The sequence below is a fragment of the Callorhinus ursinus genome, unplaced genomic scaffold (genome assembly GCF_003265705.2).
Source record: "Callorhinus ursinus isolate GAN/ISIS: 27379988/994484 unplaced genomic scaffold, GSC_fseal_2.0 scaffold37, whole genome shotgun sequence".
Taxonomy (NCBI): Eukaryota; Metazoa; Chordata; class Mammalia; order Carnivora; family Otariidae; genus Callorhinus; species Callorhinus ursinus.
Window position 1 is genome coordinate 1,164,125 of NW_027397099.1, and position 12,824 is coordinate 1,176,948.

General features: G+C 46.3%; 1 protein-coding gene and 1 pseudogene across 1 annotated transcript in view; both read right to left on the bottom strand.

The window, feature by feature from the left end:
• HYDIN (HYDIN axonemal central pair apparatus protein) overlaps positions 1–12,824 on the bottom strand; it is a 374,533-nt gene that overhangs the window by 73,624 nt on the left and 288,085 nt on the right. Inside the window, exons 50-56 of the mRNA XM_073880040.1 lie at positions 8,591–8,812; positions 6,309–6,517; positions 5,930–6,112; positions 4,736–4,855; positions 2,003–2,162; positions 1,728–1,900; positions 929–1,127 (exon numbers count right to left, since the gene is read on the bottom strand). Of these exons, the coding sequence (XP_073736141.1) occupies positions 929–1,127; positions 1,728–1,900; positions 2,003–2,162; positions 4,736–4,855; positions 5,930–6,112; positions 6,309–6,517; positions 8,591–8,812 (1,266 nt within the window). The remainder of the gene's footprint in view (positions 1–928; positions 1,128–1,727; positions 1,901–2,002; positions 2,163–4,735; positions 4,856–5,929; positions 6,113–6,308; positions 6,518–8,590; positions 8,813–12,824) is intronic.
• Positions 5,819–5,918, bottom strand: LOC112837019 (U6 spliceosomal RNA; annotated as a pseudogene).

A 12,824-nucleotide genomic window follows, 5' to 3' on the forward strand; every position in this document is an offset into this window, starting at 1 on the left:
CAAACAGGATATCTGCCAGGGGGAGGCGCTCTGAAAGATACAGAAGGCAGGGTGAGTGATTGCACATAACGGGATTTCTTCTACGTGGTGATTAGGGGAACCCAGTTGGAGCAGTGCTGTTTAGTGGACCCCACAGAGTATGGGGGCAACATTCTTGGCAGGGTTGCTGCAAGGTCAAGGGCCTGAGGCAGGAAAAAGCCAAGAGACCACGTGACAGAATCAATGCGTGAGAGCTAGGGTAGATACCGAGGCAGGACGGGCCTGAGAAGCTGGCGGGGACCCTGGGCTTGATCCTCACTGCAGCTGGAGCCAGCAGATTGCTGCAGGGAGGAGAGGGGCCTGACCTGACTGACCGGGAGCAAGAATGCGGCCTCTGCTGAAGTCCAGGCAAGAGATGCCACAGGCGGCCTGGGAAAGGGTTCTGGCAGCAGTGTGAGCAGAGGAGTGGGTGGGCGGGAGACACACTGGGAGACAGTCGGAGCCCTGGGCTGGAGGGCAGGCTGTCAGGGGAAGGAGGGAATCCAAGATGGTTCTTAGGTGTCTGCTGGAAGCATCTGGGCGAAAGGTGATGTTACCGAGATAGGCCTCTGAGCCGTGACCGGGTTTGGGAGTGTGGAATCGGGAGTCTCAGGCTTCCATTGGGATGGTAACATCATTTACTCCCTCCCTCCCTTACTCTGAGTGAGCGCTCTGTTTGTGGCACCGGGCAATCAGCCATGAACAAGACTGCCTTGATGGAGCTTACAGTTGTGTGCCGAGCAAGATACTGTGGGTCAGAGGTTGTCAAAGAGGGATCAGTTAGGAGCGTGTAGCCCGGAGACATGGCTGTGTGTGTGTGCGTGTGTGTGTGTGTGTGTGTGTGTGTGTGTCAGAGAACCCAACATGTACGCTTCTTGATGACCAAGTCTGGAGATGTGTGAAGCCTCACCTCCAACCGGATCACCTTCTTGATGTTGACAGGTTTGGAGGGCTGGAAGTGCACTTGCAGGCTGTACTCAGCCTTGGGGGGGATGGTCCCCTGCATGGTGGACACAGTGAAGTCATCGCCCAAGTGCTCCAGGCTGGTGATCCGCCAGGCCACGGGCAGGGGTGTGACGTTGTGGAGAAGAACTACCTTGGAGTCTTTCCTGCGGAGACCAAAAGAAATTTTGTCAGTTTCAAATGATTCTGATCTATTATGGCAGGTCCGAAAAAGCATTTCTAGTTATTTCAATCATTGTTTAGCTCACTAAGCAGAGTTTATCAGGGAATGGGGCCTGGCGGTAATGATCAAGGAATGCAGGATACATATCATAATATTCTCTCTCAGTAGCCCCCAAAATAAACACTCTCTATTTAGAAAAATAAAATGCCAGTGAGTGAAATGTTAAGTTCCAGTTTTGGTCTAGTGTTCTCTGTGCTTTAATTTCTAAACCAAAGATTCTTAACCTCTGAGGATATGGACTGCTTAGAGAATTTGGAAGAAGTGCGTTGTCCTGAGAAAAATGCAAATATGCACACACTTTGGCAGTTGATTTTTTTTGGAGGGGGTTGATCCTGGACCCCATGTGTGAACTTCATAGGGTTACGAATCATCTGGGTTTGCACAGGGCCAGAAGTTTCCCTGGATGCAGGACTTTCAGTGCTAAAATGAGGAGAGGCCTGAGAAAATCGGGATGAGTTGGCCACCCTAGAACTTAATATTCTTTAAATCCCATTAGAGTCCTGGTATCACCCAGAACTCTGACCTGTGCAACAAGAGCCGGTCAAAATGCAATTGTTTGGAGTCCAGCTCTAGTTCTGGGCGAACACCTTGGCAGGTTAACTTGAAGACAGCTGGCTCTGGGTTCTCCTTGATGCAGCAGACAATGCAGTCATCAAAGACACCAACTGCGGTAGGGTAGGCCCATACGTTCAGCATCTAAAGGAAGCATCAAAACAGTATACTGATGCTGAGAATGCCGAGACCTCCAAAGCCCCAAGAAGGACTTGCCCTGGTGGATTTGTTTCCATGCAACTGTACCTGCTTCTCACTGGGTTTTAGAGTCATGTTGACGGGCTCCAGGAAATAGGTGCTTGCTTTGACATCATTCTGAAAACAGAAGAACGCCTCCACAACCATTGGGGAATTGTTCAGGATGGTCAGTGTCTCCATGTTGCCTGGGAACAAGGAGGACTTGTACCTGGAAGTAAACAAAGATTAGGGATGTGGATATAAGGACTGACTGGGAGTTCAGGTGGCAAAGGAGACTGTGGGGCATACGGCAATGCCAGGGGCTAGTGTGGTACACTGAGGCAGTGGCCTGGCAGCTAAGAACACAAGCGCTGCAGTTATGAAGACTTGCAGCTGGACTTGAGTGCCCCCTTCCCCACAAGCCTTGGTCTCCTCAGCTCTAAGATGGATGAAAATACTTCTTAGGGTTTCTACGAGTATTTAATGCAATGGTGCACCTAATGCTCTTTAGGACAGCTATAGATATTGAATGCCCAATAAACGCTAGCTATTATTGCAAAGAATTTTTTTTAAGTTTGTTTATTTATTTATGTAATCTCTATGCCCAACGTGGGGCTCGAACTCATGACCCCAAGATCAAGAGTTGCATGCTCTACCAACTGAGCCAGACATGTGCCCCATTATTGCAAAGAATTCTGAGAAACATGAGGCTCTATCCTTCCCAGGAGGCTCTTATATTCCCAGGAGATATAATCCTTTGAGAGCAACTTGTTATTTCACATATGCCTTAGAGATGATCACATTTACCTCCTTCTCCTAGACCTGTATAAGACGTTACTGTTCTGACATGGATTCATTTGGCGTGGTTCACTGTTATAAGGCTGTTTCTGTTCCTTTGTGACTTAGGGAAAGAGTCACAGAGGTGAGCACTGTGGGCATCAGAAGCTGCTCAGTTAAGGGTAAAGAACAGAAAAGGAACCATAGAAGGTACAAGGAATGCCAATGAAGACGTACATCCTCAGAGATCAGAGCAAAGGCACATAGTACCCACTGGTGCCCAGGAACAGTCTGAAAAGCTTTGTGGATAGGTGGTGATGGAGGAAGGAAGGAGAGCAAATGGCAGAGACCAAATCAGGGTCAGAGAGACAGAGTGCTCTCTGTGTCACTACCAAAGGGGTAGTGGCCTCCATATCGAACTGGTCATCACCATTAGGCAGCACTGCGCTGTCTCATGAGCTAAGAACTCATTATCCAGTTCAGTTTTACAAATCCGTGGGTGGGTGCTATTATTTTCCCATTTTGCAGATGAGAACATTGAGGTTCAGCAAGGTTTGAGAAAATAAATAAATAATACCCGGTTGTACTGGGCCTTGTTTTTGGGCCACTGTAATCCTTCTCCTCCTGGACCAGTGCTGTCTGGCCCCAAGTTTTGGTTGGTTCCAGTGCTGCCAGGACACATGCCTCTCTTAATGGCCATGATTCCCCTGAATCCTGACCCTGGGCTGCTATGTCCATCATGTCCATGAACCTGACCCCCCTCCTTCTCTCTCCGAAGCCCTTCTACTGGGCCCCTTCTAGTCGAAGATCCACTCCAGCATCAGCCAACCCTCTGCATCTTGGTTTTCTGGTCCAGCCTCTCAGGAAATAAACTCCAGTTATTAAGAGACTGGAGAACAAAGAGGGTTTGCTAGGTCTACCAAGTCAGCGTGAACACAAACACTTATCACAATAAATGCTAGACTGAATTAAGAGATGGTCCAGTTTTGGTCTCGCCTCCCTGCCTACACAGTGAGAAGTTTGTATGTAACCAGAAAAACTGGTATCACTAAAAACATGACCGTCAGCCTCACCCAGGGCCCCAAATTCTGCCTGACAACCTTCATCTGTTTCTCTAATATTCTCCCTCTCCAACTTTCCACAAAAACTGTTTCATCTGCTCTCTATTTTCTCAACATTTTTTTTTCTTTTTTTTGGTTTTCATGATTTTTTTTTTTCCCTCTGCTTCCCGCCCTGCTAGGGGTGACCTCACAACATGCATCATGGGGACCTTCGCACGGGCCCAACCACATCTGCACCTGAAGCCATCTGCCTTACTTCCTCCTAGTGGGCGGTGGTGGCCCCCTTCCTGGCAAGAACAGCATCTCTGTGTCCCATTGGTGTTGTCTCAGGGAGCTGTATCACCGATGGCCCCCCCCTTCCTCTGGAAACTCCAACTTCTTCCTCCTTGTGTCCCCTTGTCATCCAAACAGCATGAGAACAACAGTGTGTGAGCAGTGTTCCCTGGACTCCTCCTAACCTTGACTGCCTCCATTTCTCTTCACTGCCAAGTTTTCCAAAGAACTACCTTTACACCCTGTCTCCATTCTCTCACCTCTCACTGACTCCTCAACTCACTTTGCTTGGGCTTCGTCCTCAGAAATCCCCAAAAGGACTTTTGTTAAGGCTCTTAGGACCTCCATGTTGTTGAACCCCATGGATGTCCTCTGCGAACCCAAACCACAGGGCTTTGCGTGGCTGCTAGCTATACCTCCTAAGCATCTCAAACAACATATCCCAGAGCGAACGCCTGACCCTACTCTTCCCCCACCAAAACCTGGTCTTCCTCCAGGCTCTCCATCTGAAAGATGGCACCTGCCTTCATCTGGGTGCCTAGCAGAAACTCGGGGCACAAGAACCCAGTTCTCCTGTGGTTCAGGGCTAACTGAGGCAGCAGTAGTAAAAGCCACGTCCACATAGCAACCCTGTCGGTACTACTCATGAGTCCAACTGGGAGTCTGAAATCTGAAATAACGGAACACTTACTTATCTCTTGATTTTCCACAAAGCAGTGGCCCGAAGTAAAACTTCTCCATGCTCATAATATACTTCTTAAAGATGACCTCATTTTGCTTTATGTCCATCTTCTGCTGAGTAAATACCACTCTGAACACAGGGGAGGAAGAGGAGAGGCTCTCTGAATGCAAGTTCAATGCCTCCATTTGATGTTGACCTGAGCCCAACACTCCCTGTTTAGCAAAGGGTCCAGGTATCTGGAGACAGAATGATTCTTAATCTGAGGACCTTAGCTGAGCCCTTATTCCTGGTCCCTCCCTTCCACCACCCCCAGGGATGAGAGCTTGAACTTGAGAAAAAGTTTCCCAGGTGTCTTTCATAATGAGGGGCTGATGGTAGAACGGAGTTAGATTTCGCACGCTGGTGTGTCTGGCTAGAAAAACTGACAATCTCTATGGAAAACAAGTTCTGGTGGATATTAACCAGCTTCGGTGTTCCTTGTCCAATGTGGCCCCCTGGTCAGAATTGCAAAAAAGCTCCTTTTAGTGGATAAGCTATAAAAAGCCTCCTCCCCTGGAGGGCTTGTCCCACTAGCTTGCTCAGCCAGGTGACTTTATGTTGTGGATAAGGGGTGTGGTGGTGTTTGGTAGCTCAGAAAAATGTCCGCCCATGGAGAGTCACACATTTAGTGATATTATGGGACAAAAAGTCCAACAGTACATATAAAACCCGCTTAAATTTGCTTCATAGTTAAATAAGCAAACTAACTTGTCAGAGGATGATGCTTCCCCTGCCTTCACACCTATTAACATTCTCTGTAGCTCACTTTGATGGTCCATGCCATTCCTGTGGCTTCGTCAATGTCCAAGACACCGAAATCCAATATGACCAGAGTGCCTGGGGTGCTGCCCCCAGTTCCACGTTAGCAGTAAGAGCTACCTTGCTCAAAGTGCCATGGAACCAAACGAAAATGTTTCTGTCAACTCATTTATTTATTCAGTATCTCTCTCTTTTAGGTGTATATACTATTTACTAACAGACAAGGCCTACAGTTTTATTTCTTCTTGGATATACCCACAGTATGGCCCCGGCAGCCTGTGGGGCTTGGTGTGTAAAAATATGGAACACTTCATGAATCTGCATTTCATCCTTATGCAAGGGCTCTGCTTCTCTGTATCATTCCAATTTGATCAACTTTCTCTTTTAAGGTAAAAATACACTTACTTTGGATCTTGGCAAATGTAAGGGTAACTGCAGACACCTCGGCAATAGAGCTGGTACTGGCGGTGAGTTCCAAGGATCTCGAAGTTAAACGTCTGGTCAAAGTTCCCGAGTTCATTGGAAGAGAAATGTATTCGCAGTGTCACCTCACCGTTGGCTGGCACGATCCACCGGAAATGATTCAGCCTGCAAATGACCACAGGACTTGTAAGGAGAGAAGGCTTCCTTTGGGCCAAGAGCAGACAGGACTGCTGCCTGGGAGAAGTCCTGGCCGCTCAGAGGGTCTGCTGGCAGGACAGCCCTGCTCCGTCTGGTGCTGTGACGGCCACGCCCTCCATTCGGGGCTCCAGCGTTCCCTTCCCTGGGTGGCTCAGAGGCCCACCTGATGAATTTCTCCTGGGAGAACTGCCCAGCGAAGTTGTTCTGGTCCATGTCCGACAGGGGGGCAATGGCTCTGGCTGTTCCCCCAGAAAGGCCCTTCCTGCTGAAGGCCATGCGACGTTTGTCCTTCTGAGTGTCTCGGGCCTGATCCGCTTTTTCCTTTGGTTTCTGTCTGCTCCCCTTAGAGGAGGTGGTCTGCTCCTCCTGGGTCTTAATTAAACACAAGCACGAGTCTTAAATATTCATTGACATACACATGAACAGAGGACAGAGATGCCTAGAACATGTGTGCGCTGCACGAGCTGGATGCTGGCGGCGGCCGAGGACAGAGGAGGGCCCAGCCTACTGCACTAGTGGAGAAGAGGAGGAGAGAGAAGTCTATGCTTTCCTGGGCACCCCATTCCCTGAGGAGGAGGCCGAAGCCCAGAGAAAGCTTCAAGCTGCAGGGGGAGTGTTCCTATACTGCGTTTTGTTGTGCTGTGTCTTTAGTACCTTTTCCTCCAGACGCCATGCCCTCTCCCAATCACACTGACTTTTGGGCAGACCAGGTCTGTGTTCTTATAGGATATGCCATACCCTGAAATTTTCTGACCATTCTTCAAGCATCATTTCACTTATTCCTTCATTCCTTGTATTTTCTGTAAACTGGAAATTAGGCGTAAAGCTTGATTACATTCATAGAAGATGCTGTATACGTCACACTCCATCACAATGAGGGACCAGAAAAAAAGGCCACCTTAACCCAGGATTACAGATGCATTGTGTTCACGTGGCTGGGATGGAGTCTGCCAGACCTGGCCTCCATAACGTGGGCGTTTGCCTTTGCAGCTGGCTAGTTACCTGTGGGACGATGCTCTGGCTTGCAGTGAAGGGTCTTGTTCCCTAACAAAGCACTGCTTTTTATATCAGTTGGTGCTCCTTAATTACTTCACAGGGGATAACAGAATAGAGTTTTTCTAATTCTACTCTTTTTTCTATAATTTTAGCTTCCATTCTTCTAGAATGAAGAGCTTTCCTTTGTCAACTGGGGATGAATTAGAGTTCCTCCTAAAATGGTAGGTTAAAGAATGCTTAACCCTTCTCTGTTAATGGCTAATTTTAAGGAAAGAGGTGGGTGTCATAGTCACCTCTGAGGTTGACAAATTTTTTTTTTTTAATTTGGACTCTGTTCTAGTAAGGTCTGTCCACTCATGCTGTTGATCTCAGATGATAATTCCCTACTTATTTGTAAATAGAAGTTTGAGGTAGTCTCTTCACCTAATTGAGCTGAGGCATGGCCTATAGGTGACTTTATTTCCTGCTGATTTTAATAGTCTTTGCGGATGTGCTTTTTGTAGGAAGCTGTGTGGAGAGATTCAAATTTGGGGTTATCATACTTCCCTGGGAATAAATAACCCCTCTCTAGGTTTTAATATACATACCTTCTGCATATTATTGGTCAAATCTATTTTCCTTTGTGATTTACTCTATTAATTGCACATCTATTTTCTTCCACTTATATGTGATTTCATTTGGATTACTCATATTTTTAATCTAACTAGAATTAATTTTACTGTATTGTATCAGGCAAAGAGATAAAAAGTGAGTTTACCAAAATATCCACTCTCCCACTCATAATTTCTTTGATAATCTGTCCTTTTCCTAGTGTTGTGTGTTCCCTTAACTTGTGTCTGTTGATTCTTGTATTCTCACGCACTGTGTAAACTACCTTAGCTTCCCAATACATCCTAATGTCTTTTTTTTTTTAAAGATTTTATTTATTTATTTGACACACAGAGAGAGATAGTGAGAGAGAGAGAGAGAGAGAGAGAGAGAGAGGGAGAGAGCACAAGCAGGGGGAGCGGCAGGCAGAGGGAGAAGCAGGCTTCCTGCATGAGCAGGGAGCCCGATGTGGGGCTTGATCCCAGGACCCTGGGATCATGACCTGAGCTGAAGGCAGTGGTTTAACCAACTGAGCCACCCAGGTGCCCCTCCTAATGTCTTTTTTAAAGAGAGCTGCTTTTGCTTATTATTTCTCCCAAATGAGCTTCTGAGCAATTCAACAAGTTCCCCCAGACCATCCTATGGGGACTGGAAAGGGTAGAAGATGAGAACTAGTCATTCTGAGAGAGGCTCACACGGGATCCCCAGGCAGGATCCACAACGAGTCAAGGGCAAACACGTCAGTGAGCGTGACGCCCAACACCATATTCCGTTTTTGACCGTGTGGAGGGTGACCTTCCCTGTCTGCGCATCACAGGTCCTGCCAAGGTCAGGAGCACAAGTGGCTGGCTTGCTCCTTACCTTCCTGGAGCCTACGGTGCCTGAAAGCTCTGTTTCTGCTTCTCCTTCTCTTTTCTCCTCCAGTAGGGAGAGGTCTTGGGATGGGGGGATCACAAACACGAAATGCTTCAGGATTTCTGTTGTGGTCAAAGGCAGCCGCTTCAGGGGGTAGGAGATGATTGAGAATAAGGCGGGAGGTGGGATGGGTAGTCCAGAGGAACCCAGACCCAAGATGTCCAGGATCTAAAGGAAAAGCCCATGGTTAATTTCCGATGCAGAGGGCAGGGTGTCCCCAGCTGCCTCCCTGAGTGAGCACAGGGTGGTTTGGACCCTCCTGCCTCTTCCTGACATCCTTGGGAGATGCCACTGCCCTGGACATGTGTCGGGGAAGGGGTGTGAAGGGTCTGTGACACAGCTCTGCAGGTCTTTTTAGACCCCTGTGGCCCCAGACCAGGCTGGGACTCTTGCTGTGGGCTGTGTGCTCCCTATCCGTCTCTTATCATGGCCTTAGTCACCTTAGCGTGTCTGTCTCTGCAATTGGATGGTAAACTGCACTGGGACAGGAACTAGGGCGATATAGCACAGGGCCTAGCACATAGTAGGCACTCAATATATTTTCGATACCAGCTCTTAAGATTCTTATGTCTAGATGGACTCTGAAAAACAAACTGAGGGTTCTAGAGGGGGGTGGGGGGATGGGTTAGCCTGGTGATGGGTATTAAAGAGGGCACATTCTGCATGGAGCACTGGGTGTTATGTACAAACAATGAATCATGAAACACTACATCAAAAACTAATGATGTAATGTATGGTGATTAACATAACAATAAAAAATTTAAAAAAAGATTCTTATGTCTATCAGGGAAATCCAAATCAAAACCTCAATGAGATACCACCTCACACCAGTCAGAATGGCTAAAATTAACAAGTCAGGAAATGACAGATGTTGGCGAGGATGTGGAGAAAGGGGAACCCTCCTACACTGTTGGTGGGAATGCAAGCTGGTGCAGCCACTCTGGAAAAGAGTACAGAGGTTCCTCAAAAAGTTGAAAATAGAGCTACCCTGTGACCCAGCAATTGCACTACTGGGTATTTACCCCAAAGATACAAATGTAGTGATCCGAAGGGGTACGTGCACCCCGATGTTTATAGCAGGAATGTCCACAATAGCCAAACTATGGAAAGAGCCTAGATGTCCATCAACAGATGAATGGGTAAAGAAGATGTGGCATATTTATACAATGGAATATTACTCAGCCACCAAAAAATGAAATTTTGCCATTTGCAATGACATGGATGGAGCTAGAGGGTATTATGCTAAGTGAAATAAGTCAATCAGAGAAAGACAATTATAATATGATCTCACTGATATGAGAAATTTGAGAAACAAGACAGAGGATCATAGGGGAAGAGAGGGAAAAATGCAACAAGACGAAACCAGAGAGGGAGACAAACCGTAAGAGACTCTTAATCTCAGGAAGCAAACTGAGGGTTGCTGGAGTGGAGGGGGTGGGACGGATGGGGTGGCTGGGTGACGGACATTGGGGAGGGTATGTGCTATGGTGAGTGCTGTGAATTGTGTAAGACTGATGAATCACAGACCTGTACCCCTGAAACAAATAATACATTATATGTTAACAAAAAAAAGATTCTGATGTCTCTAGTACAGAGCTGTTTCATCTGTTTTCAGATCCCATGTTAATCTTTCAGTTATCTTTAAATGTTCTTTCTTTCTGATGCTGAAAATAAGTGAGGGTTGGAGCAGGTCAAATCTGGCAAAGAAAATAAGCTAAGGTTCTGGGCGTTGGGTAAAGGATGGGAATGAAGAGACAAGTCAAAAAGAAACTGGAGAGAAAATTCATTCCTACATCATTCTCCCCTTCTGCTCTGATATCAACTGAGTGAGCATCCTCCAGAGCAGACGGCTTGAAAATTTTGCAGCAGCTCCCTTCTCAGTATGGAATCCCCTCAGAATAAGTATGCTCTTGCTACATAAGTCATTGTCACAACGGTAAATGTGACAGCCTGCTGGAGCCTCCGTTCTGTGGACCACATGGGCAGTTAGACCGAGCAGGTGACTGTGTTCCTGGAATCCTGGGTTTCTGACCTGCGGGTCAGGCCGCCAAAGGCATCTCCTAACTAATGCGCAGCCAGCATTAACTCCCAGGGTTTGAATGTCTGTGAGGGAAAGGAATGGATAGTTTGTATCAATTATTAAAGGGAGCCAGAGGTAAAGAACTGTAACCAACAGTCTAAGCTGTGGCTTGGAGTGTGAAGAGAATGAGAAAAGGCCAGAAGATAACCTTGGCTATAGTATGAGAACATAAAACAAGACGAGAAGAGGTTCTTTTTCAAAAAACATATTTCTGGGGAGAAAAGTGGCCATGAGTCCTCCCCTTGGGCTGAGCGGAGGCTGTGTGAAACGAGTGGTTTGGTGTCAGGTGTCCCCCATCTGTCTTCCGCCCTTTGGCCCACCTGGACCACTGCAGCAAGACTCTGGTTGTGAGGCCACATCACACCCCAATCTGCCCCCTTGAGGAATTACCCATGTTTTCCCATCAACTCTCACCTGTCAAATGTTCCTCCCAGGCTCTGTTCTCTCCTTGTAAAGGTTGCGTCTAGTTTCTGATCAACTAAACTAGAAATCAGCAAACTGTGGCCCCCTAGTCAAATCTGGCCGCTACCTGCTTTTGTAAATAAAGCTGTACTGGGACAGAGTCATGTTCATTGATTTACACGCTGTTGGTGGTTGTGACAAAGGTTGTGGACCTGCAGCGTAAAATATTTGCTTTCTGGTGTTTTGCAGAAAAAGCTCATCTCTGGACAAAATGTTATAATAACCATCTCCTTCAAACCATCACCCAGCAGCTTCTGGCTATGCAATATTTTCTAGGAACAAAAAGCTATCTAATAGTATGATTTCTGTCACTATAAGAAGCTTGTGGGAACAGCATTTTCAAGTATTTGAGACTCTTGCTTCACTCCACAGCACACCTATCTTACCAGCCTGTAACAATATTTAAAATCAACCCGAAAAATCTATAAAGATCTTATTAAACTCAACACCCAAAAAAGCAAATAATCCAGTTAAGAAATAGGCAGAAGACATGAATAGACATTTCTCCAGAGAAGACATCCAGATGGGTAACCGACACATGAGAAGATGCTCATCACTCATTATCAGGGAAATGCAAATCAAAACTACAATGAGATACCACCTCACACCTGTGAGAATGGCTTAAAATTAACAACACAAGAAACAACAGGTGCTGGCGAGGATGCAGACAAAGGGGAACCCTCTTATACCCTTGGTAGGAATGCAAACTCGTGCAACCATTCTGGAGAACAGTTTGGAGGTTCCTCAAAAAGTTAATAATAGAACTACTCTACAACCCAGCAATTGCACTACTAGGTATTTACCCAATGGATACAAAAATACAGATTTGAAGAGGCACATGCAGCATCATCAACAATAGCCAAATTATGGAGAAGAGCCCAAATATCCATTGACTGATGAATGGGTAAAGAAGAGGTGGTATATATACAATGGAATATTACTCGGCCATCAGAAAGAATAAAATCTTGCCATTTACAACAATGTGGATAGAGCTAGAGAAGAGTATGCTAAGTGAAATAAGTTGATCAGAGGGAAGTGCCTGGCTGGCTCAGTTGGTAGAGCGTGCGACTCTTGATCTCAGGGTCATGAGTTTGAGCCCCACGTTGGGCGTGGAGCCTACTAAAAAAAAATAAGTCAGTCAGAGAAAGGCAAATACCATATGATTTCACTCATGTGGAATTTAAGAAACGAAACGGATGAACATAGGGGAAGGAAAAAAAAAAGAAAGAGAGGGAAACAAACCATAAGAGACTCTTAATGATAGAGAACAAACTGAGGTTTGCTGGAGGGGAGGCGGGTGGGGGATCCGTATTAAGGAGCACACTTGTTGGGATGAGCACTGAGTGTCATACGTAAGTGCTGAATCACTGAATTCTACTCCTGAAACCGGTATTATGTTATATGTTAACTAACTAGAATTTAAATAAAAACCAAAACAAACAAACGAAAACTCTACAGGCAGTTTTTTATGAGGTTAGTTGGAATAATTTAGGTCTGCGGAACTTTCTATGGATTTTCACCAGTTAGCAAATGGTCCTTTTAGCCACTATTGTCTCATATCTAAGGGGGCCTCAGAGATTAATGGAACGAAGTGGGTACAGAAAGGACCACTTTTAACGGCGATTAGCACAGTACCCG